General features: G+C 39.0%; 1 protein-coding gene across 1 annotated transcript in view; it reads right to left on the reverse strand.

Annotated features, from left to right (window-relative positions):
• Positions 1–22,007, reverse strand: part of MTHFD1L (methylenetetrahydrofolate dehydrogenase (NADP+ dependent) 1 like) — a 214,176-nt gene that overhangs the window by 65,839 nt on the left and 126,330 nt on the right. Inside the window, exons 21-24 of the mRNA XM_024122544.2 lie at positions 19,064–19,203; positions 13,688–13,729; positions 12,846–12,946; positions 12,127–12,304 (exon numbers count right to left, since the gene is read on the reverse strand). Of these exons, the coding sequence (XP_023978312.1) occupies positions 12,127–12,304; positions 12,846–12,946; positions 13,688–13,729; positions 19,064–19,203 (461 nt within the window). The remainder of the gene's footprint in view (positions 1–12,126; positions 12,305–12,845; positions 12,947–13,687; positions 13,730–19,063; positions 19,204–22,007) is intronic.

The following is a 22,007-nucleotide window of genomic DNA, read 5'->3' on the forward strand; positions in this document are numbered from 1 at the left end:
ATAAACAAAATTGATAAACCATTAGCCAGACTCATCAAGAAAAAGAGGGAGAGGACTCAAACCAATAAAATTAGAAATGAAAAAGGAGAAGTTTCAACAGACACCACAGAAATACAAAGCATCCTAAGAGACTACTACAAGCAACTCTATGCCAATAAAATGGACAACCTGGAAGAAATGGACAAATTCTTAGAAAAGTATAACCTCCCAAGACTGAACCAGGAAGAAATAGAAAATATGAACAGAGTAATCACAAGTAAGGAAATTGAAACTGTGATTAAAATTTTTCCAACAAACAAAAGTCCAGGACCAGATGGCTTCACAGGTGAATTCTATCCAACATTTAGAGAAGAACACCCATCCTTCTCAAACTCTTCCAAAAAATTGCAGAGGAAGGAACACTCCCAAACTCATTCTATGAGGCCACCATCACCCTGATACCAAACCAGAAAAAGATACTATAAAAAAAGAAAATTACAGACCAGTACCACTGATGAGTAAGGATGCAAAAATCCTCAACAAAATACTAGCAAACAGAATCCAACAACATATTAAAAGGATCATACACCATGATCAAGTGGGATTTATCCCAGGGATGCAAGGATTCTTAAATATATGCAAATTAATCAATTGATACACCATATTAACATACTGAAGAATAAAAACCATATGATCATATCAATAGATGCAGAAAAAGCTTTTGACAAAATTCAACACCCATTTATGATAAAAACTCTCCAGAAAGTGGACATAGACGGAACCTACCTCGACATAATAAAGGCCATATATGACAAAACCCACAGCAAACATCATTCTCAATGCTGAAAAACTGAAAGCATTTCCTCTAAGATCAGGAACATGACAAGGATGTCCACTCTCACCACTATTATTCAACATAGTTTTGGAAGTCCTAGCCATGGCAATAAGAGAAGAAAAAGAAATAAAAGGAATACAGATTGGAAAAGAAGTAAAACTGTCACTGTTTGCAGATGAAAGAAATTAAAGATGATACCAACAGATGGAGAGATATACCATGTTCTTGGATTGGAAGAATCAATACTGTGAAAATGACTATACTACTCAAAGCAATCTACAGAGTCAATGCAATCCCTATCAAATTACCAATGGCATCTTTTACGGAACTAGAACAAAAAATCTTAAAATTTGTACGGAGACACAAAAGACCCCGAATAGCTAAAGCAGTCTTGAGGCGAAAAAAATGGCGCTGGAATCAGACTCCCTGACTTCAAACTATACTACAAAGCTACAGTAATCAAGACAATATGGTACTGGCACAAAAACAGAAACACAGACCAATGGAACAAGATATAAAGCCCAGAGGTAAACCCATGCACCTATGGTCAACTAATCTATGACAAAGGAGGCAAGGATTGAGACCTAAATGTAAGACCGGACACTATAAAACTCTTAGAGGAAAACGCAGGAAGAACACTCTGACATAAATCACAACAAGATCTTTGTTGATCCACCTCCTAGAGTAATGGAAATAAAAACAAAAATAAACAAATGGGACCTAATGAAACTTCAAAGCTTTTGCACAGCAAAGGAAACCATAAACAAGATGAAAAGACAACCCTCAGAATGGGAGAAAATATTTGCAAACGAATCAACGGACAAAGGTTTAATCTCCAAAATATATAAACAGCTCATGCAGCTCAATACTGAAGAAACACACAACCCAATCCAAAAATGGGCAGAAGACATAAATAGACATTTCTCCAAAGAAGACATACAGATGGCCAAGAAGCACATGAAAAGCTGCTCGACATCACTAATTATTAGAGAAATGCAAATCAAAACTACAATGAGGTATCACCTCACACCAGTTAGAATGGGCATCATCAGAAATCTTCTAACGACAAATGCTGGAGGGGCTGTGGAGAAAAGGAAACCCTCTTGCACTGTTGGTGGGAATGTAAATTGATACAGCCACTATGGAGAACAGTATGTAGGTTCCTTAAAAAACTGATTTAGAGGGCTTCCCTGGTGGCGCAGTGGTTGCGCGTCCGCCTGCCGATGCAGGGGAACCGGGTTCGCGCCCCAGTCTGGGAGGATCCCACGTGCCGCGGAGCAGCTGGGCCCGTGAGCCATGGCCGCTGAGCCTGCGCGTCCGGAGCCTGTGCTCCGCAACGGGAGAGGCCACAGCAGGGGAAGGCCCGCATACCACAAAAAAAAAACAAAAAAAAAACTGATTTAGAATTACCAAATGATCCAACAATCCCACTACTGGGCACATACCCAGAGAAAACCATAATTCAAAAAGACACATGCACCCCAATGTTCACTGCAGCACTATTTACCATAGCCAGGTCATGGAAGCAACCTAAATGCCCATCGACAGACAAATGGATAAAGGTGTGGTACATATATACAATAGAATATTACTCAGCCATAAAAATGAACAAAATTGGGTCATTTGTTGAGACGTGGATGTATCTAGAGACTGTCATACAGGGTGAAGTAAGTCAGAAAGAGAACAACAAATATCGTATATTAACACATGTATGTGGAACCTGGAAAAAGGGTTCAGATGAACCAGTTTGCAGGGTAGAAGTTGAGACACAGATGTAGAGGACAAAAGTATGGACACCAGGGGGGGAAAGCTGCGGGGGGTGGGGATGGGGGTGTGATGAATTGAGCGATTGGGATTGACATGTATACACTGATGTGTATAAAATTGATGACTAATAAGAACCTGCTGTATAAAAAAAAATAAAATAAAATTCAAAAACAAAAGAAAACAAAACAAAAATTAATTAATTAATTAAAAATAAAAAAAGAAAGGTCATCCCTTCTCCTTAGACTGTTTAGCAATTACTATGAAATACAAAACAAATACAGAGATGTTTGTTTTAAGTTCTATGAATTAAAACTACACATATAGTATTTATGTATACATTTTTATATATTCTAAATACATTGAACTGTATATATTTAAAAATGATTAAAATGGGAAATTTCATTTTACATATATTTTTTACCACAATTAAAAAAATATACACACACGGACACATATACTCTATATACATACATACAAGTACTTATACATATGCATTTTTATTTATTTCCTTAAAATTTGAGGCTCTGTTTGCTGGCTGATGCCCGGAGTCCAATTAAAGGATAACTCAAAACCCTACCAACAACTGGTTTGAATCCTTAAAAAATATAATTGCTCAATAATCAACGAACTCCCCCACCCCTCAATCCCCTGCCAGCAGGGGAGAAAACTCCTAAACACACAGGCAGTGAAAGTGCAATAGTTCAGAAATCTGCGATGCCGGCTGTGGCCCTAGATGGAGTCTTCCTGGTCTGTTTTGATCGCCCTTGCTTCTAGCCCTGCTGTGATCAAGAGAATGGCTTCACACAAGGAACAGGAAAGACCTTTTAATAAAAACAAACACCATCTTCTCATGCTGTCAAGGTTACACCTCTAAATGTTTACGAATTTAGAGGAAGGATATGGAGGGATGTGGAGATGGTTTTCAACTTTCACTCCTGATTTAACAAACAATATTCAGATGGACTTTCGGTGCCATACATTCTTTGCAAAAGTTACTGACTTTCTATTAAATCAGTAATAGCTCCCAATTCTAATCTAAAGAATGCTAAATGTCTTGCTTTAATTTGGGAGTGTCTTTCTTTCCTGGTGCACTAGGGGCTGCAAATTGCTGGTTTTAACACACTCGAACAGGAAACCAACCCTGGAGCCCGACCTCCAGGTTACCTGAGTTACAAGACAATTCTTGAAGGTCAATTCAGGAAACCCCCTCTCTTCCTGAAGTGAAAGTGACAGAAGGAAGAACTAACTTAGATTACCAGCCTCCTATGTCCCAGCATTTTACTCCAGGACATTTCATTTGGTCCTCACAGCAACTGGGTGAAGTTGGTGTTAATATCAGACACTATTTTATAGATAAGGAAACTGAGGCTCAGAGAGTTGTCCACTTTTATATCCATAGTGGGAGGTCCCATCGAGATTTGAACTCTGTTTGCAAATGAAGTTACCGACAACAGATTAGTCTCCAAAATATACAAACAGCTCATACAGCTCTATGTCAAAAAAACAAACAACCCAATCAAAAATGGGCAGATCTAAATAGATATTCCTCCAAAGAAGACATACAGATGGCAAAAAGCACATGGAAAGATGCTCAATGTCACTAATTATCAGAGAAATGCAAATAAAAACTATAGTGAGCTATCACCTCACACAGGTCAGAATGACCATCATTAAAAAAGTCTACAAACAGTAAATGCTGGAGAGGGTGTGGAGAAAAGGGAACCCTCTTGCACTGGTGGTGGGAATGTAAATTGGTACAGCCACTATGGAGAACAGTATGGAGGTTCCTTAAAAAACTAAAAATAGAGTTACTCCTGGGCATATATCAGGAAAAGATGAAAAGTCTAATTAGAAAAGATACATGCACCGCAAAGTTCATAGCAGCATTATTTACAATAGCCAAGACATGGAAGCAACCTAAATGTCCACCGAAAGAGGAATGGATAAATAAGATATGTGCTACATATATACAACAGAATACCACTCAACCATAAAAAAGAATGAAATAATGCCACTTGCAGCAGCATGGATGGACCTAGAGATTATCATACTGAAGTAAGTCAGAAAGACAAATAACATGATACTGCTTCCATGTGGAATCTAAATAAATGACACAAATCAACTTATTTACAAAACAGAGATAGATTCGCAGCCATGGAAAACAAACTTATGGTTACCAAAGGGGAAAGGGAAGGGGGAGGGATACATTAGGAGTTTGGGATGAACATACATGCACTACTCTATATAAAACAGATAACCAACAAGGACCTACTGTATAGCACAGGGAACTCTACTCAATATTCTGTGATAACCTATATGAGAAAAGAATCTAAAAAAGAATGAATATCTGTATATGTATAACAATCACTTTACTGTACACCTGAAACTAACACAACATTGTAAATCAACTATACTCCAATTAAAAAAAAAAATGAATTGAGCGATTGGGATTGACATGTATACACTGATGTGTATAAAATTGATGACTAATAAGAACCTGCTGTATAAAAAAAAATAAAATAAAATTCAAAAACAAAAGAAAACAAAACAAAAATTAATTAATTAATTAAAAATAAAAAAAGAAAGGTCATCCCTTCTCCTTAGACTGTTTAGCAATTACTATGAAATACAAAACAAATACAGAGATGTTTGTTTTAAGTTCTATGAATTAAAACTACACATATAGTATTTATGTATACATTTTTATATATTCTAAATACATTGAACTGTATATATTTAAAAATGATTAAAATGGGAAATTTCATTTTACATATATTTTTTACCACAATTAAAAAAATATACACACACGGACACATATACTCTATATACATACATACAAGTACTTATACATATGCATTTTTATTTATTTCCTTAAAATTTGAGGCTCTGTTTGCTGGCTGATGCCCGGAGTCCAATTAAAGGATAACTCAAAACCCTACCAACAACTGGTTTGAATCCTTAAAAAATATAATTGCTCAATAATCAACGAACTCCCCCACCCCTCAATCCCCTGCCAGCAGGGGAGAAAACTCCTAAACACACAGGCAGTGAAAGTGCAATAGTTCAGAAATCTGCGATGCCGGCTGTGGCCCTAGATGGAGTCTTCCTGGTCTGTTTTGATCGCCCTTGCTTCTAGCCCTGCTGTGATCAAGAGAATGGCTTCACACAAGGAACAGGAAAGACCTTTTAATAAAAACAAACACCATCTTCTCATGCTGTCAAGGTTACACCTCTAAATGTTTACGAATTTAGAGGAAGGATATGGAGGGATGTGGAGATGGTTTTCAACTTTCACTCCTGATTTAACAAACAATATTCAGATGGACTTTCGGTGCCATACATTCTTTGCAAAAGTTACTGACTTTCTATTAAATCAGTAATAGCTCCCAATTCTAATCTAAAGAATGCTAAATGTCTTGCTTTAATTTGGGAGTGTCTTTCTTTCCTGGTGCACTAGGGGCTGCAAATTGCTGGTTTTAACACACTCGAACAGGAAACCAACCCTGGAGCCCGACCTCCAGGTTACCTGAGTTACAAGACAATTCTTGAAGGTCAATTCAGGAAACCCCCTCTCTTCCTGAAGTGAAAGTGACAGAAGGAAGAACTAACTTAGATTACCAGCCTCCTATGTCCCAGCATTTTACTCCAGGACATTTCATTTGGTCCTCACAGCAACTGGGTGAAGTTGGTGTTAATATCAGACACTATTTTATAGATAAGGAAACTGAGGCTCAGAGAGTTGTCCACTTTTATATCCATAGTGGGAGGTCCCATCGAGATTTGAACTCTGTTTGCAAATGAAGTTACCGACAACAGATTAGTCTCCAAAATATACAAACAGCTCATACAGCTCTATGTCAAAAAAACAAACAACCCAATCAAAAATGGGCAGATCTAAATAGATATTCCTCCAAAGAAGACATACAGATGGCAAAAAGCACATGGAAAGATGCTCAATGTCACTAATTATCAGAGAAATGCAAATAAAAACTATAGTGAGCTATCACCTCACACAGGTCAGAATGACCATCATTAAAAAAGTCTACAAACAGTAAATGCTGGAGAGGGTGTGGAGAAAAGGGAACCCTCTTGCACTGGTGGTGGGAATGTAAATTGGTACAGCCACTATGGAGAACAGTATGGAGGTTCCTTAAAAAACTAAAAATAGAGTTACTCCTGGGCATATATCAGGAAAAGATGAAAAGTCTAATTAGAAAAGATACATGCACCGCAAAGTTCATAGCAGCATTATTTACAATAGCCAAGACATGGAAGCAACCTAAATGTCCACCGAAAGAGGAATGGATAAATAAGATATGTGCTACATATATACAACAGAATACCACTCAACCATAAAAAAGAATGAAATAATGCCACTTGCAGCAGCATGGATGGACCTAGAGATTATCATACTGAAGTAAGTCAGAAAGACAAATAACATGATACTGCTTCCATGTGGAATCTAAATAAATGACACAAATCAACTTATTTACAAAACAGAGATAGATTCGCAGCCATGGAAAACAAACTTATGGTTACCAAAGGGGAAAGGGAAGGGGGAGGGATACATTAGGAGTTTGGGATGAACATACATGCACTACTCTATATAAAACAGATAACCAACAAGGACCTACTGTATAGCACAGGGAACTCTACTCAATATTCTGTGATAACCTATATGAGAAAAGAATCTAAAAAAGAATGAATATCTGTATATGTATAACAATCACTTTACTGTACACCTGAAACTAACACAACATTGTAAATCAACTATACTCCAATTAAAAAAAAAAAAGATTTGAACTCAATTCTGAATGACCCCTTTAACTATAATACATTACTTCTTCCATCAAGTGTCCATTTGTCATGGGGCACGTCCCTCACCTTCTCTGAACTCCTATTTCTGCATTTAGGATACAGAGTTGAGCTCACACACCCCATGGAATTGGATGAGATATACTTGAAATTATGTATGGAAGAGGGATTTGTTAGCTAACAAATGGTAAATACAGATTCGTTTTTTCATCTGCTATACTGTTTTCCTGGGTGCTTGCAGATACGGAGATATATTGGTCAACTGTAAAGATATGATTGCCAAAAGTAATAATAGAAAGGATAGGTTTTGGGGAGGACTTCTAACTGCTCCTTAAAAGGAAAGGGGGCTATGATCATCAGTAATGGTTGAGAGGAAATGACGCAGTGTAGTTCAAGTTTAAATATATCAATTCTCACATGATAAACTTCCCCTGAACAATTAGGCCACTGCCTCCTATTCCATATTTAAAAAAATTATTATTCTGGGAGATTGGGATTGACATATATACACTAATATGTATAAAATAGATAACTAATAAGAACCTGCTGTATAAATAAATTTTTTTTTATTCTGAAATAATCAACAGCCACCTCTAGTACCATGAACAAAAGTTGCCTCCTCTTGAATTAGAAGCTACTCTGGTAAAAGAGGTGCAGAATTTTCTCTAGAGAACAGTGGCTGCTTCCCTCAATTTTTCAAAGTTCAGCACAGACTCCCGAGTCAGAAGAGCAGCTTGTTTCTCGCTTTAACTAATGGAACCGTCATCAGAAGGCCTCATGCTCTGCGAGCTGTCCGGCCTTACAGTGTCACTGTGGTCAGGTAAACGCTATTTCTCTCGAGCTGTTCCTCTTTCCATTTGGGGTTTTGAGATGATTTCTCCTCCCCACACAAAAGCAATCACGCCCTGTGCTCCGACACTATTTCCAGTTTCTCCAATGAGCTCAGGTGTCTTTCTCCTGTAACACAAGACTGGGGCGGGGCTGGAGCAGGAACTAAGATGCCATCAACCCTGCGCTGAATACATTCTTGGTGGAATAGAGTCTGGGATGATAGCAAAAGGCACACAGAAGCCCAGTTCGTGCACAGAAGCAAAGGCAGCAGGGTGTTTTATCCAAAAGCATTTTGTCACTTCTTTTTTTCCTGTAGGGCAGTCTGATACCTAATTGAGTTGTCCAGCATCAAAGGGCTAGTCGTGGGGGGAAAACAAAGGGAATAAAAGGGTTTCAAGAAAACCATTATTACTTAAATAAAAATTAAAAACAAAAAAGAAAGAAAAAAAAGAAAAAGAAAACCATTACTTAGTCCACAAAGGCTCAACAACACTGACTATGCATGTAATTGTGGCGGGAGGGAGGTTGAGCTCTGTTACTGCCTGCAACGGTGACTTCAGATTTCTACACCGTTACAAGACAAGATTGTAAATGGTCTCGTATTATCAAAAATCGACTTGCTGGCGTGAGCGACAGAGCTATCAAGGAGACAGTCCCTAGTGAGCCAGAAGCAGCAACAGCTCTTTTCATAAACTGTCATGTAGCAATAATAGGCTGCACTGCTGATCGTCTAAGAACCAATTACGCACTCACATTCTCCACACCCTCTCCAGCATTTACTGTTATAAGAAAAGGGAATAGTGTATGTGGGCAAAGGAGGCAAGAATCCTATCAAATATGACTTTAGACCACATTATTATAAAACTGTTCCCCTTTTCACAGAAGAGCAGACATTTTAACAGCATTATCTCCACAAAAAATGGGAATTCAGGAAAAAAAAATTATGATATTGGTGGAAAGGAAAACGGTTCATTTTAGGGATAGTACATGTTTAAGACAGCACAACTCACAAAATATTGCTTCTATTGACTGACCTTTTCCCTTTGGATGGTTTCCTTGAAAAAGCCACACTTTGTGAAATCATTCGTTTAAAATCTGCCATTGAGGGGCTTCCCTGGTGGCGCAGTGGTTAAGAATCCGCCTGCCAATGCAGGGGACACGGGTTCTAGCCCTGGTCTGGGAAGATCCCAAGTGCCACGGAGCAACTAAGCCCGTGCGCCACAACTACTGAGCCTGTGCTCTAGAGCCCGCGAGCCACAACTACTGAGCCCGCGTGCCACAACTACTGAAGCCCGCGCGCCTAGAGCCCGTGCTCTGCAACAAGAGAAGCCACCGCAATGAGAAGCCACTGCAATGAGAAGCCTGCGCACCGCAACGACGAGTAGCCCCTGCTCGCCACAGCTAGAGAAAGCCCACGCGCAGCAACAAAGACCCAACGCAGCCAATAAATAAATAGATTTACTAAAAACAAACAAACAAACAAAAACACTGTCATTGCCACTCAGAGTGGGGTGGTTCACGATCAGAGTGGGGCGGTGGTCTGAGGGTTTCCTGACCGGTGTTTGTGTAAAAGGGCCAAGAGCTGCACCAATTCATGAGGGCTGCACCCTCATGACCTAATCACCCTCAACCCAGCAAGGCTTACTTACCTGGGCATCAAGGCCCAGGAAGGAACACAAGATTACCTTGGCCAGCCACCATCTGAGTTGGCTTTCTTCCCCGTGATAAGCCCACTGCAGGGCTGCATCTATATTATGTTCAGCATCTCCAGAGAACAGCTTCTAATCGGGACATCTCTCTTCCTGTAGAACCCAAGCCCACCGCCCTCCCCACCGCCACATCCTGCTCCCAGTTGATCACCACCACCTCTATAAGACGGAACATTAGGGTCTCTCATAAAATGACCTTTGAACACGACACACCTTTTCCGAGCTAACCATCCCAGTTCATTCCTGAAACCCTTCCTCCCAGAGTTACCAACTACATGCAGTGACCCCATTTGGCATGGATTCTTGGCCCATCATGGTCCTTCTTCTTCAGGTGGGTCGCTCAGTTGTTGCCCATTTGAGAGGAATCCTCCCCATCCCAACTCCCACTTCTGAAAACAGTCTGAATGACAGAGCAGGACGATGGCCTCCGTCATTCCACACACACCCCCCTCAGCTCTGCCTCTGTCTGGCTGTGGGACACAGGGCAGGTTACTTAACCTCTGTTTACTTTATTTTCCTTGTATGTAAAACATGGGGAAAGCAACAGTTTCTACCCATCGGGGAAGTAAGGACTAAAGAAGTTAACAAGCACAAAGTGCCCGTATGCCTGGCAGACAACAAGCCCTCCTTAGCCATAAAGTTATCATCGTGCTCTTCGTGATGTAACTCTAGACTCAAGACTAACGGAATTTGTGAGGGAAGAAGGAACCAGAGAAGCCACCAGTCTGAAGCCTGAGCACTCTGGCAACCAGGGACTACCTAGGAGGACAAATCCAACGGCCAGAGCTGGAGCCAGCAAATACAGAATGGAGATGTTTGGGTGGCAGCAAAGATGAACCAAGAAGAGTGAGGTCCTGAGGAGTTCCGATATTCTGACTGAACCCTCATTATCCAGCTGTGCTTAAAAAATACGCTAGACAATCCAGCAACTCCTCTTCAGCGTATATGCCCAAAAGAACTGGAAGCAGTTTTACACACGTTCATAGCAGCATTATTTATAACAGCCAAGAGGTGGAAGCAACCCAAGTGGCCACTGACAGATGAATGGATAGCAAAAAAGTGGCATAAACATACAATGGACTGTTGTTCAGCCTTAAGAAGGAAAGAAGTTCTGACATATGCAATAACAGGGGTGAACCTTGAGGACATTATGCTAAGTGCGTGCTACGGACTGAATGTTTGTGTCCCCCCAAATTGGTATGTTGAAGCCTAATTTCCCATGGGATGATATATTAGCATCTGAGGCCTTTGGGAGTGATTAGGTTGATGTCATTAGGAGATGGGGCTCTGGGGTGATTAGGTCATGTGGGTGCACCCCTCATGAATGGGATTAGTGCTCTTATGAAAAGACAACCTAGAGAGAGCCCTCCCCACTTCTACCATATGAGGATACAGTGAGAAGACTCCCATCTATGAAATAAGAAGCAGGCCCTCACCAGACGTCGAATCTGCTGATGCCCTGATCTTAGACTTCCTAGCCTCCAAAATTATGAGTAATAAATTTGTTGTTTATAAGCCACCCAGTACTATGGTATTCCTTACAGCAGCCTGAAAGGACTGAGACAGTGAATAAGCCAGTCAAAAAAGGGACAAACTTTATGGCTTACTGGTATGAGATAGCCAGCAACAGAGGAGAAGGAGAAATGGGGAGTTAGTGTTTAACGGGCACAGAGTTTCGATTTTGCAATTTGAAAAGACCTGTGGAGAAGGAGGGTGGTTGCACAACAATGTGAAGCTACTTAACACTAGTGAACTATTCACCTAAAAATGGTAAAGACTGTCAATTTTATGTTATGATGTATTTTACCACAATTCAAAAAATTTTAAAAATATACTAGGCATAGCTCAAGAAAACCATGGTGCAAATGGGCTATCGCAGAAACGGACAAGGAAAATACTGCCCGTGATATCCCATGCCTTATGAAGTTGCTCAAAAGTCTTGCTCCTGTGCAAACCCTGTTGAACCCTGTACTCCAAAACCCCTCTGCACTGAGTGTAGAGCACAGGCCTGGTGGCCAGGAGCTGGGGCCCCTTGGTAACAGGACCTCGTCAGATGGCTTAACCTCTTTAACCTTCGGTTTCCTCATCTGCAGAGCTGTTGTGACAACCCATGTGAAGCTCTCAGCGCTGGTCTGGCATAGTTAAGGTGCAAGACCCGTCAGGCACCATTATCATTGTGTTGGATCTTACCTGCACATCATACAGGAATTGGAAATGACTCTTTTTACTTGCAGCTTCTCTCACAGCCTGAGCCAGGTCCACCGACCCTTTCCCACCAATCGACCAGTGATAGCAGGGCACTGCATTAAAGGCGCCAGCCCGCTTTGCAAGCTCACACACCAAGTCAATCTCCGCTCGGGTGTCGGTCCTGGTGATGAAAATGTTTGTGGTTTTGCATCTGTATTCATTTAGCGATGTTTTTAAAGGAAGACTAACTGCTTATACAGAACTTTGCTCCCAAACACTGAATATATTTTAAACATCAAAAGTGGTTACACTGTGCTTAAATAAATCAGACCTTAAGAAAAGCATGGGGGAAAAATCCTCTCCAACATGACTCAAATATTTCAAGTTGTTAAGGGTTTTATTGAGAAAATTCCATAACATATCCCTTTGATCATCCACAGTCTTTCTGTCAGAAATGCTGGGTGGAATTAAGAAGAAGAAAAAAAAAAGCCAAAGAAATGGTAACTCACTATATAGATTTCACTTCCCTGATAACATTCGAAAACACTTCTGCTGAAGTAAAACCAATTCAAAGAAAATCAAACAAATAGAATGAGCAGAGTATTTCTTGATCCTTTTAGATGAAGCAGAGAAAAGGTCAAACATCCTCAAAACACAAATGCAGTTAGTTCACTGGGTGGCCCAGCGGTATGACCACATTTAAAGTAGGACACTTGACTTACTTGAAGACATTCAGAGCCACGACAACAGGGACCCCGAAGAGCTGAGCAATCTGTATTTGCTTCTCTAGGTTACAGCAGCCATCTGCCACCAGCTGGAGGTTCTGTAAGAAAACCAGGGCCCCATGTATCACCTCCCATCCAACCTGCCAAAATACACAGGCAGGCCCACTCTGGCAGGTTTGGGGTCTATCTATACTCACGTTATTGTCCTGGAAGCTATTAAAGAAAGCCATCAATCACTTTTTCCCTCCAAGAAAAGATGGCTGCAGAAGGAGGAGGCTCATTTTCCAAATAAAGTCTAAAATTATTCTAGATCCAATGGCATATGTGGGTCTTGAGCCAGGCAGCTATTTCTGCTGCAGACTGGTGGCCAGGACATCAGCAACATGCCCACGCTCTGTGGGCTGGTGGACAAGAAGGCGTAAGGTCCTGGGAGGGTGACGAGCACCGTCCAGCTAGTCCCTGCTCAAATCCCTGGCGCCACCTGTAGGAGCTAAGGGGTACTGCTGCCAGTCAATCAAAGTCTATTTACTCATGCAAGTCACAGAGCCAATTGTATATCTTCCAAAAGTCAGTATCTGCCACACCAAAAGAATACATGGGTATAAGAGGCCTGCTCTGATGGCTTCCCAGCGGGTAGGAACTGGACAGAAAGCCTACACCCATCTTTTCTTAAGATTGGAGAGTTAACTGAATGGATTTTATCCCTTCCCCCACCCATTTCCTCTTGCATTATTAGAAAAGCACTTTTCTAAGAGGCCACTGGTGGAGGACCTACTCCCTGACTGAGATTCAACTGCTAGTCAGTGGTTAACTGGATTTGAATAATTCTTCACTCTTACCTCTTCTGTATATTCTTTTTTAAGAGGGACCCCAGCAGTTACCTGAGATAAGAAAAGACAAAAATTAAGACTAATCCTATCAAACTGTTTACTCTGATTAAGATCTGAAAGAAAAACAAATCATGGTCCCTTTTGGGAAGGTTCATTTAAAAAACACATTTTGTGCTTTTAAACCAATAACTGGCAGCCCTGGCTGAACATAAAGTCTTGTGGGTGCTTTTAAAAATCACTGATGCTTGAGCTCCACCCTGACCAATTAAACCAGGATTGCTGGGAGTGGGACCCAGGATCAGTGAGGGTTAAACACTTCTCAGGCGATGCTAATTTGAGCTAATATTAAGAACTTTCATACTGTTGCCCATTATCCTAGCATAAAAGGGAACTCACAGTATGATTAATACCCGATTTATACAGAGTGCATAATCGTTCTAAATAAATTCTAAGTCATTTAAAAATAATTGCCATTAATTTTTCCCTTTTTTTGGCCTAGTTTCTTACAGAAGCCGATGGGGTTGGCAGTTTAAAGATAAGGAAACTGAAGGCGAGAGAAGGCAGGTATCTTGCCCACAGTTACACAGCAAATGAGAGGCAGAACAGGGGCATGAGTATAATAGGGTTCTGAAACCCCAATTTAGTGCCTTTTCACAGTTCCCCGTTGTTGTTTTTTTGTCTATAGCCTGCAAATGGTTTCAGTGAGAAACCCTAGACAACATTTCAATTCACTGAGGACGTGGTGACGTATTCTCCTCTCAGCGAAAGAGGTCTTGAGAATATTAGAAATCCTTTGAAAAGTTACCTCTATGACAGATTGTTTTTTTGAGATTGTGAGGAAACATCATAAGGTATTTTCAGATGGTTTTTTTTTTTCAGCATTAGCAAGAACTAAAACACACAGTGGACCCTTCAATTGGAACAACCAAAATGCTGGATTAAAAAAGGAACATAAAGTACTGCTGAGCTTGAACATATGCAAAGTTCTGCAAAATCAAAAATTAGGCAAAATCAAGAAAAATGGGTTGTATGCAAATGCCAGAAAGTAGAGGGGATCAACAAAACCAAAGCTGGTTCTTAAAGACTAACAAAATTGATAATATTCTGGCAAGAGTTTTTTTCAAAAAGGAATGAAAAAAATATTATAACTACACATGCTGTAGACAGAATTAATAGGATACTGGGACAAACTTTATACCAATACTTTTTAAAAGATAGAGAAACTTAGTATGAGTTGTAATATAAAACTCATTTAGGAAGAAATAGAGAACTTAAACAGTTCTCTACTCATTAAAAAAAATTAAGTTTGTAGTTAAAAACCTACCCCTCACCAATAAGCAACAGGCCCAGGGAGTGTTACAGGTGACTTCTTCCCATCTTTGAATAAACAGATTATTCTAATGTTACAAAATCCCTTAATGAGAATATAAAAAAGAATCAATAAGCAAAATTCAGTTATTCATAAAAAAGATAATGAAAGGTTCATTTAATATTTGTAATATAATTTGCAACATTAATAAAGAGAAAAATCATATCTCAATAGACGAAGAAAATTATTCAACATATAGTATAACAACTTGACAAACAGCAACAGAAGGCAATTTTCTTAACCTGATAAAAAACATATACTGAAATATTACAGAAAACATATTTAGCGATGAACTATTAGAAGTGTTCTCTTGCTGATAAGGAATAACAGTAGGATGCTATCAACACTATTTAATACTGAATTGCAACTAGAAACATGGTTAGTGATAAAAAAAAAGTATCGATTGGAAAGGAAGAAACAGAACTGTCATTATTTTCATATATGATTGTCCACATAGAACTCTCTAAAGTATTTACAGCTAAATTAGTACAATTAATAAGAGAATTTTTTAAGTTATGGAGACAATATAGAACATGGTGACTCTAGGTAAAAATATTGTATTGCATATTTGAAAGTTGCTAAGAGAGCAGATCTGAAAAGTTCTCATTCCAAGGAAAAACATTTTTTTTAAACTATGTATGGTGACAGATGTTAATGACTTATTGTGGTGATCATTTTACAATGTATGCAAATACTGAACGTTATGTTGTATAGCTTGAAACTAATATAATGTTGCGTGTCAATCATACCTTAAAAAATTTAGACAGGTCACTGGATGTATATATAAGAATCCAGAAGTAACCTGTGAAAACTATTTAAAAATATAAAGCACATGGGAACAGATCGGTAAAAGGATGTATAAGTCCTTTGGGCAATAAACTGTAAATGTTTATTAAAATATATTTCAAAAGACCTAAATCAGTGAATATCCCAAGTTCCTAGATATAAAACTGATCTATTGATTTAATGACATTCCAAAAATACCCCCAAATCCTAGAAAGATTCTTTATGGGACTTTATGATTAGTTCAAAAATACGTATGGAAGTGAAAAGACTGATAAAGGCCGGGCACTCATGAAGAAAGAGAACTACCAGGGAGAGCTTGCACTACAGACTTAGTGTAGCACAGACACAATTATGTGTAAATAGACCAGTGCAACCAAACGAAGGTCCCAGAAAAACACCCACACGTGTATGGAGAATTGATTTATCACAAACTAGGCTTGAAGATCAGAAAGGAGGGACTAATTAAAATAAATAGTGCTAGGCCAGTTGGTTATTAACACAGAAAATATAAAATTAAGCCTGGTCATTACACCACACACCGAAAATCAGTAATGAGGGTGATGGTTAATTTTGTGCGTCAGCTTGGGTGATGGGATGCCCAGATATTTGGTCAAACATTATTCTGGGTATTTCGGTGAGGGTGTTTTTGAATGAGAATAACATTTAAATTGATGGACACTGAGTAAAGCAGACTGCCCCCCATAACGTGGGTGGGTCCCTTCAATCAGTTGAAGGCCTGCTATAACAAAAAGAATCTGTGCAAGAGAAAATTTTCCAGCAGATTGCCTTCAGACTGGGACTGGAATACTGGCTCTCCTGAGTCTCCAGCAGTGGCCTACTCGGTAGATTTTTGGACTTGTCAGCCTCCATAATTGTGTGAGCCAATTACTTTTAACAAATCTTTTTATATAAATACACATCCTATTGGTTATGGAGAACCCTCCTTAAGAAACTATGTTTAAAGAACTAATTATAAAAGACATATCTGAATCCAAATGTATTAGTTCTTCCATTGCACCAAGAATGGTCAGCATTTTGGAAGACAGGATATGACTGGGGCTAAAATGGGCACGTTCAAGGGTCATAGGATTTTCCACTGCATATATTATGTAAAAAAACAAGCTGAATAAACATCAGAGGCAGCCGTGGTTATTCGTGTAATGATATCAAAAGGAAGTAGAAATTATAATGGATCAAAAACATTACTATGGAGTTGTTTCAAGTAAGAAGGAATGACACTGAGGTGGATAATATGGAATACAGGATTAAGAAGATCAAAGTTCATGTATTATTCAATTATCGAAAACATTTCCTTGATACAGAGTATGCCGGGCATGAGGAATACACAAATTAATAAGATATAGTCCTTAATCTCAAGGAATATTCAGAGTCGGGTGAGGAGATACACATATAGACATTCATAAAATAATATGCTGCAGAAGCACTACTGGAGTCCAGGAGAGGAATGCTAAGCTTCATCTGGCTTCCTGATCCTCCCCTTTTATTATCCTCCACCCGTACCTGTGCCTACTAATCTCGAGCCCTGTTACAATCATCACTAACATGGAAACATGACATTAAGGGGAACTGAAAGAGGTACCAAGGATTAAGGTGAGCAGAAAATGCAACCCTTGTAAAACAGAGCATACACATTAAGATGAACTGAAATGGGATTATAAATCATGTAGTGAATTTTTATAGGACAGAGACGAGATTGGAGTGTGCAAAAACACTGGACCAGAAGTCCAGAGACCTTGATTTCATGTCTGATTAGTCCCCTAAATAGATGGAGGATACTAAGTAAGAACCAGAATCCTCCAGCACCTCAGTAATTTTATCTTTGTAAAGACTTGAACCAGACTAATTTCTAAGCCCTTTCCAGTATTAAAGCCCTTTGATTTTATAATTTTCAGGGTGCAAAACAGGGAGGGGGAATTTCAAATTTATCTTATATAGGTAGAGATCGTTTTTTGAAAATGGAAGTTGATACAGCTTCAGAGTCTGAACTCAAGGAGTGATTGGTAGCAACAACTGGTGTTTTGAACAAAATCAGAACTCTTTAGCACTACTATATTATAATACCTGCTGCGTCAATCTTGCCTTTGATATAATGGTGAAGCTCTAGGCTAAAATGAAGTGCTCAAGTGTCTGGTATTAATGAGCGGATTAGGGATTCAGAAAAGGTTTACCCTTCATTCATATTCAGCTCTGAATGCCTGACAAAAGTGGAGAATCTGCATCTCAGACCCAGGCTTGAGATTTGGCTCTCTGCTGGCCTGGTGACATCCCCTAAACACATCAAACCTCAGCTTCCTCACCTGTAAAATGATATAATGTCTGCCTCTCCTAGGACAAATAATTGCTAAGATGATTAAACAGTGCACATTCTGGTGTTTCATCATGGCAAACTTGTTATTTGTTTATGCTATATAATTAATCATTGTGTGATATTTGCATACACAGTATACCAATTAAGAAATCAGATTTGGCAGTTTGTGTAATATATCAATAGTATAAGTGCTAAAGAAACTCCAAATGATTTTATTTCAAAAATGGTTAATCAGTACAACATTTCTTATTCTCCCTTTGGAAATTCCTAAAAATGAAAAAGAAAAAGAAAAAAAAACAAAAAACTACATCTTTGCTGTGGAAAGGTGAAAACTCCCTTTCACGTGTGTGTGAATTCTATGCATGACAAAGTCTTTAAAAATGTTAAAATAGAATTTGTGTTTTCTAAGCAGAGGTCTCTTAGAAATAATCCGGTGCTCTAACACAGTTATAAAGTGAAATCATAATAAACAGAAACAGAGGGAAAATAGCACTAGATGAAATCTGATGAGATGTAGCGTCAGTGAACCAAAAAACTATCCGTACAAACACTGAACAACCTCACCCACAAAAGTAATCACTCTAACCCTTCTATTCTTCATTCAGGAACCAAAGCCTCTATCCTCCCGTTACCACAGGGTTATAAAATGTTGACATAAGTTTCAGTTTAGACTCTTAGAACTAAAAAGTGGTCATATTATGCTCCTTCCCAAAAAATTGCTTAGAAATAACTTTGTGGGTGTTACTAATTACTTGATCGAACTGAACTCTAAGTGCCCTGTAATGGTGATTTGTGAAAAAGGAGATATTCTAGAAAACTGCAGTTATGAAGCAGGTTTGGATGTTTCAAAGGTTCAATTCTGCTTCCTTCTGTTTTATTAGAAAGGAATCATGGTGCTTACACTTGGTCCACCTCCGTGCATCTTCAGAGCCCGCACCGTTGCCACCAGCACCACAACACTGGGCACCAAGCCAGAAGCTCTGCACTTGATGTTGAAGAATTTCTCCATGCCAATATCAGCACCAAAGCCAGCTTCAGTCACTGTGGAGAATCAAGTTTGAAACTTGCTATTATCTTCTAAAAACAACAGTAGGTTTTGACAATCATTGATGTGGTTCAAATTCAAAGGATGACAAATTTTCCTCCATGTTCAAGGTTACTATACATATATTTTTACCTTTGTTCATATACAAAGGTAAAAGGACATTTCCACGGTTTTAGAAAATGTCCTACTTCCTTACATTCCATAAAAAGATGACTCTCTACTCTGCTTCACACCACTGTTCCTTAAGGATTCATTGCCATGGCCAAGATTTTTCTTCCAGTATAGAAGGTCAAGGCAAAGCTTTTCTTAACACAGATGGGATTTTCAACTTTTTAATCAGGTTCCAAATTGTCTCAAAGAACACTGCTAGTATGATTAGTATAGAAGATCTTTCCTTACTCTTTATAAGATACATACAGAATCACTTATTTTCATTCCATCTGGCCATTTCTATTGATGGACAAAATTGAAGTTAGTTGAGCCGTTTAAGGAGGTTGATCATCAGGCCTGATAATAAGATGGGATTTTTACTTCATAACCACAGAGGACACTCATCTTTAACCATCCTTTCCCCTGCCCCCCACAGTTCCCCTGCTAAAAATGTTACTGAGGCAGTTATGGCTATAGCAGGGAGACTATCCAACACTGCCTTCCAAGATAATACTCCTGACACTGGGTAAGCAGCAGCATCGTCATACACAAAGCAGAGCTCTGGACCAGCCACATCAGCAGCCCCTGGGGGTTTATTAGAAATGCAGACTCTTGGGCTCTATCCCAGAACTATTGAATCAGAACCAGCATTTTGACAAGATCCCATAGTGAGATGAATGCCCATTAAAATTTGAGAAGCACACTGCTCTAGGGAAGGAATACTATTAATGGAATAGAAATTAAATATTTATGGAATATGCACTATATACTTACAGTACAACCAAGGCCATAATTTATGGCAGCCAGAGGAAGAGGGAGTAAAAAAAATTTACTAAGATAAAATAGAAACCATTTAACATGTGAAAAAATGAGGATATTTGTCCCCAGCATTCACTGAACATACACATTTTAATAAAAATTAAGAAAAGAAAAATAGAGAGGGAAGACAGACAGCAGAACCAAGAACTACAATCCTGCAGCCTGTGGAACAAAAACCACATTCATAGAAAGACAGACAAGATGAAAAGGCAGAGGGCTACGTACCAGATGAAGGAACAAGATAAAACCCCAGAAAAACAACTAAATGAAGTAGAGATAGGCAACCTTCCAGAAAAAGAATTCAGAATAATGATAGTGAAGATGATCCAGGACCTCGGAAAAAGAATGGAGGCAAAGATCGAGAAGATGCAAGAAATGTTTAACAAAGACCTAGAAGAATTAAAGAACAAACAAACAGAGATGTACAGTACAATAAGTGAAATGAAAAATACACTAGAAGGAATCAATAGCGAAAAACTTAGGCAGAAAGAACAGATAAGTGACCTGGAAGACAGAATGTGGAATTCACTGCTGCAGAACAGAATAAAGGAAAAAGAATGAGAAGAAATGAAGACAGCCTAAGACACCTCTCGGACAACATTAAACGCAACAACATTCGCATTATAGGGGTCCCAGAAGGAGAAGAGAGAGACAAAGGACTCGAGAAAATATTTGAAGAGATTATAGTCAAAAACTTCCCTAACATGGGAAAGGAAATAGCCACCCAAGTCCAGGAAGCACAGAGAGTCCCATACAGGATAAACCCAAGGAGAAACACTCCGAGACACACAGTAATCAAATTGGCAAAAATTAAAGACAAAGAAAAATTACTGAAAGCAGCAAGGGAAAAATGACAAATAACATACAAGTGAACTCCCATAAGGTTAACAGCTGATTTCTCAGCAGAAACCCTACAAGCCAGAAGGGAGTGGCATGATATACTTAAAGTGATGAAAGGGAAGAACCTATAACCAAGATTACTCTACCAAGCAAGGATCTCATTCAGATTCGATGGAGAAAACAAAAGCTTTACAGGCAAGCAAAAGTTAAGAGAATTGAGAACCACCAAACCAGCTCTACAACAAAAGCTAAAGGAACTAGTCTAAGTGGGAAACACAAGAGAAGAAAAGGACCTACAAAAATGTCATAGGAACATACAGCTCAATAATTACCTTAACGTGAATGGATTAAATGCTCTAACCAAAAGACACAGGCTTGCTGAATGGATACAAAAACAAGATCCATATATACGCTGTCTACAAGAGATATAACGCAACTGCTAACAGCTCTAAAAGAGGAAATTGACAGTAACACAATAACAGTGGGGGACATTAACACCTCATGTACACCGATGGACAGATCATCCAAAATGAAAATAAATAAGGAAACAGAAGCTTTAAATGATACAACAGACCAGATAGATTTAACTGATATTTATAGGACATTCCATCCAAAAACAGCAGATTACACTTTCTTCTCAAGTGTGCATGGAACATTCTCCAGGATAGATCACTTCTGGGGTCACAAATCAAGCCTCAGTAAATTTAAGAAAATGGACATCATATCGAGCATCTTTTCTGACCACAACGCTATCTTTTCTGAACACAATACTATGAGATTAGAAATGAATTACAGGGAAAAATAAGTAAAAAACACAAACACATGGAGGCTAAACAATACGTTACTAAATAACCAAGAGATCACTGAAGAAATCAAAGAGGAAATCAAAAAATACCTAGAGACAAAGGACAATGAAAACACGATGATCCAAAACCTATGGGATGCAGCAAAAGCAGTTCTAAGAGAGAAGTTTATAGCAATACAAGCCTAC

The sequence above is a fragment of the Physeter macrocephalus genome, chromosome 10 (genome assembly GCF_002837175.3).
Source record: "Physeter macrocephalus isolate SW-GA chromosome 10, ASM283717v5, whole genome shotgun sequence".
Taxonomy (NCBI): domain Eukaryota; kingdom Metazoa; phylum Chordata; class Mammalia; order Artiodactyla; family Physeteridae; genus Physeter; species Physeter macrocephalus.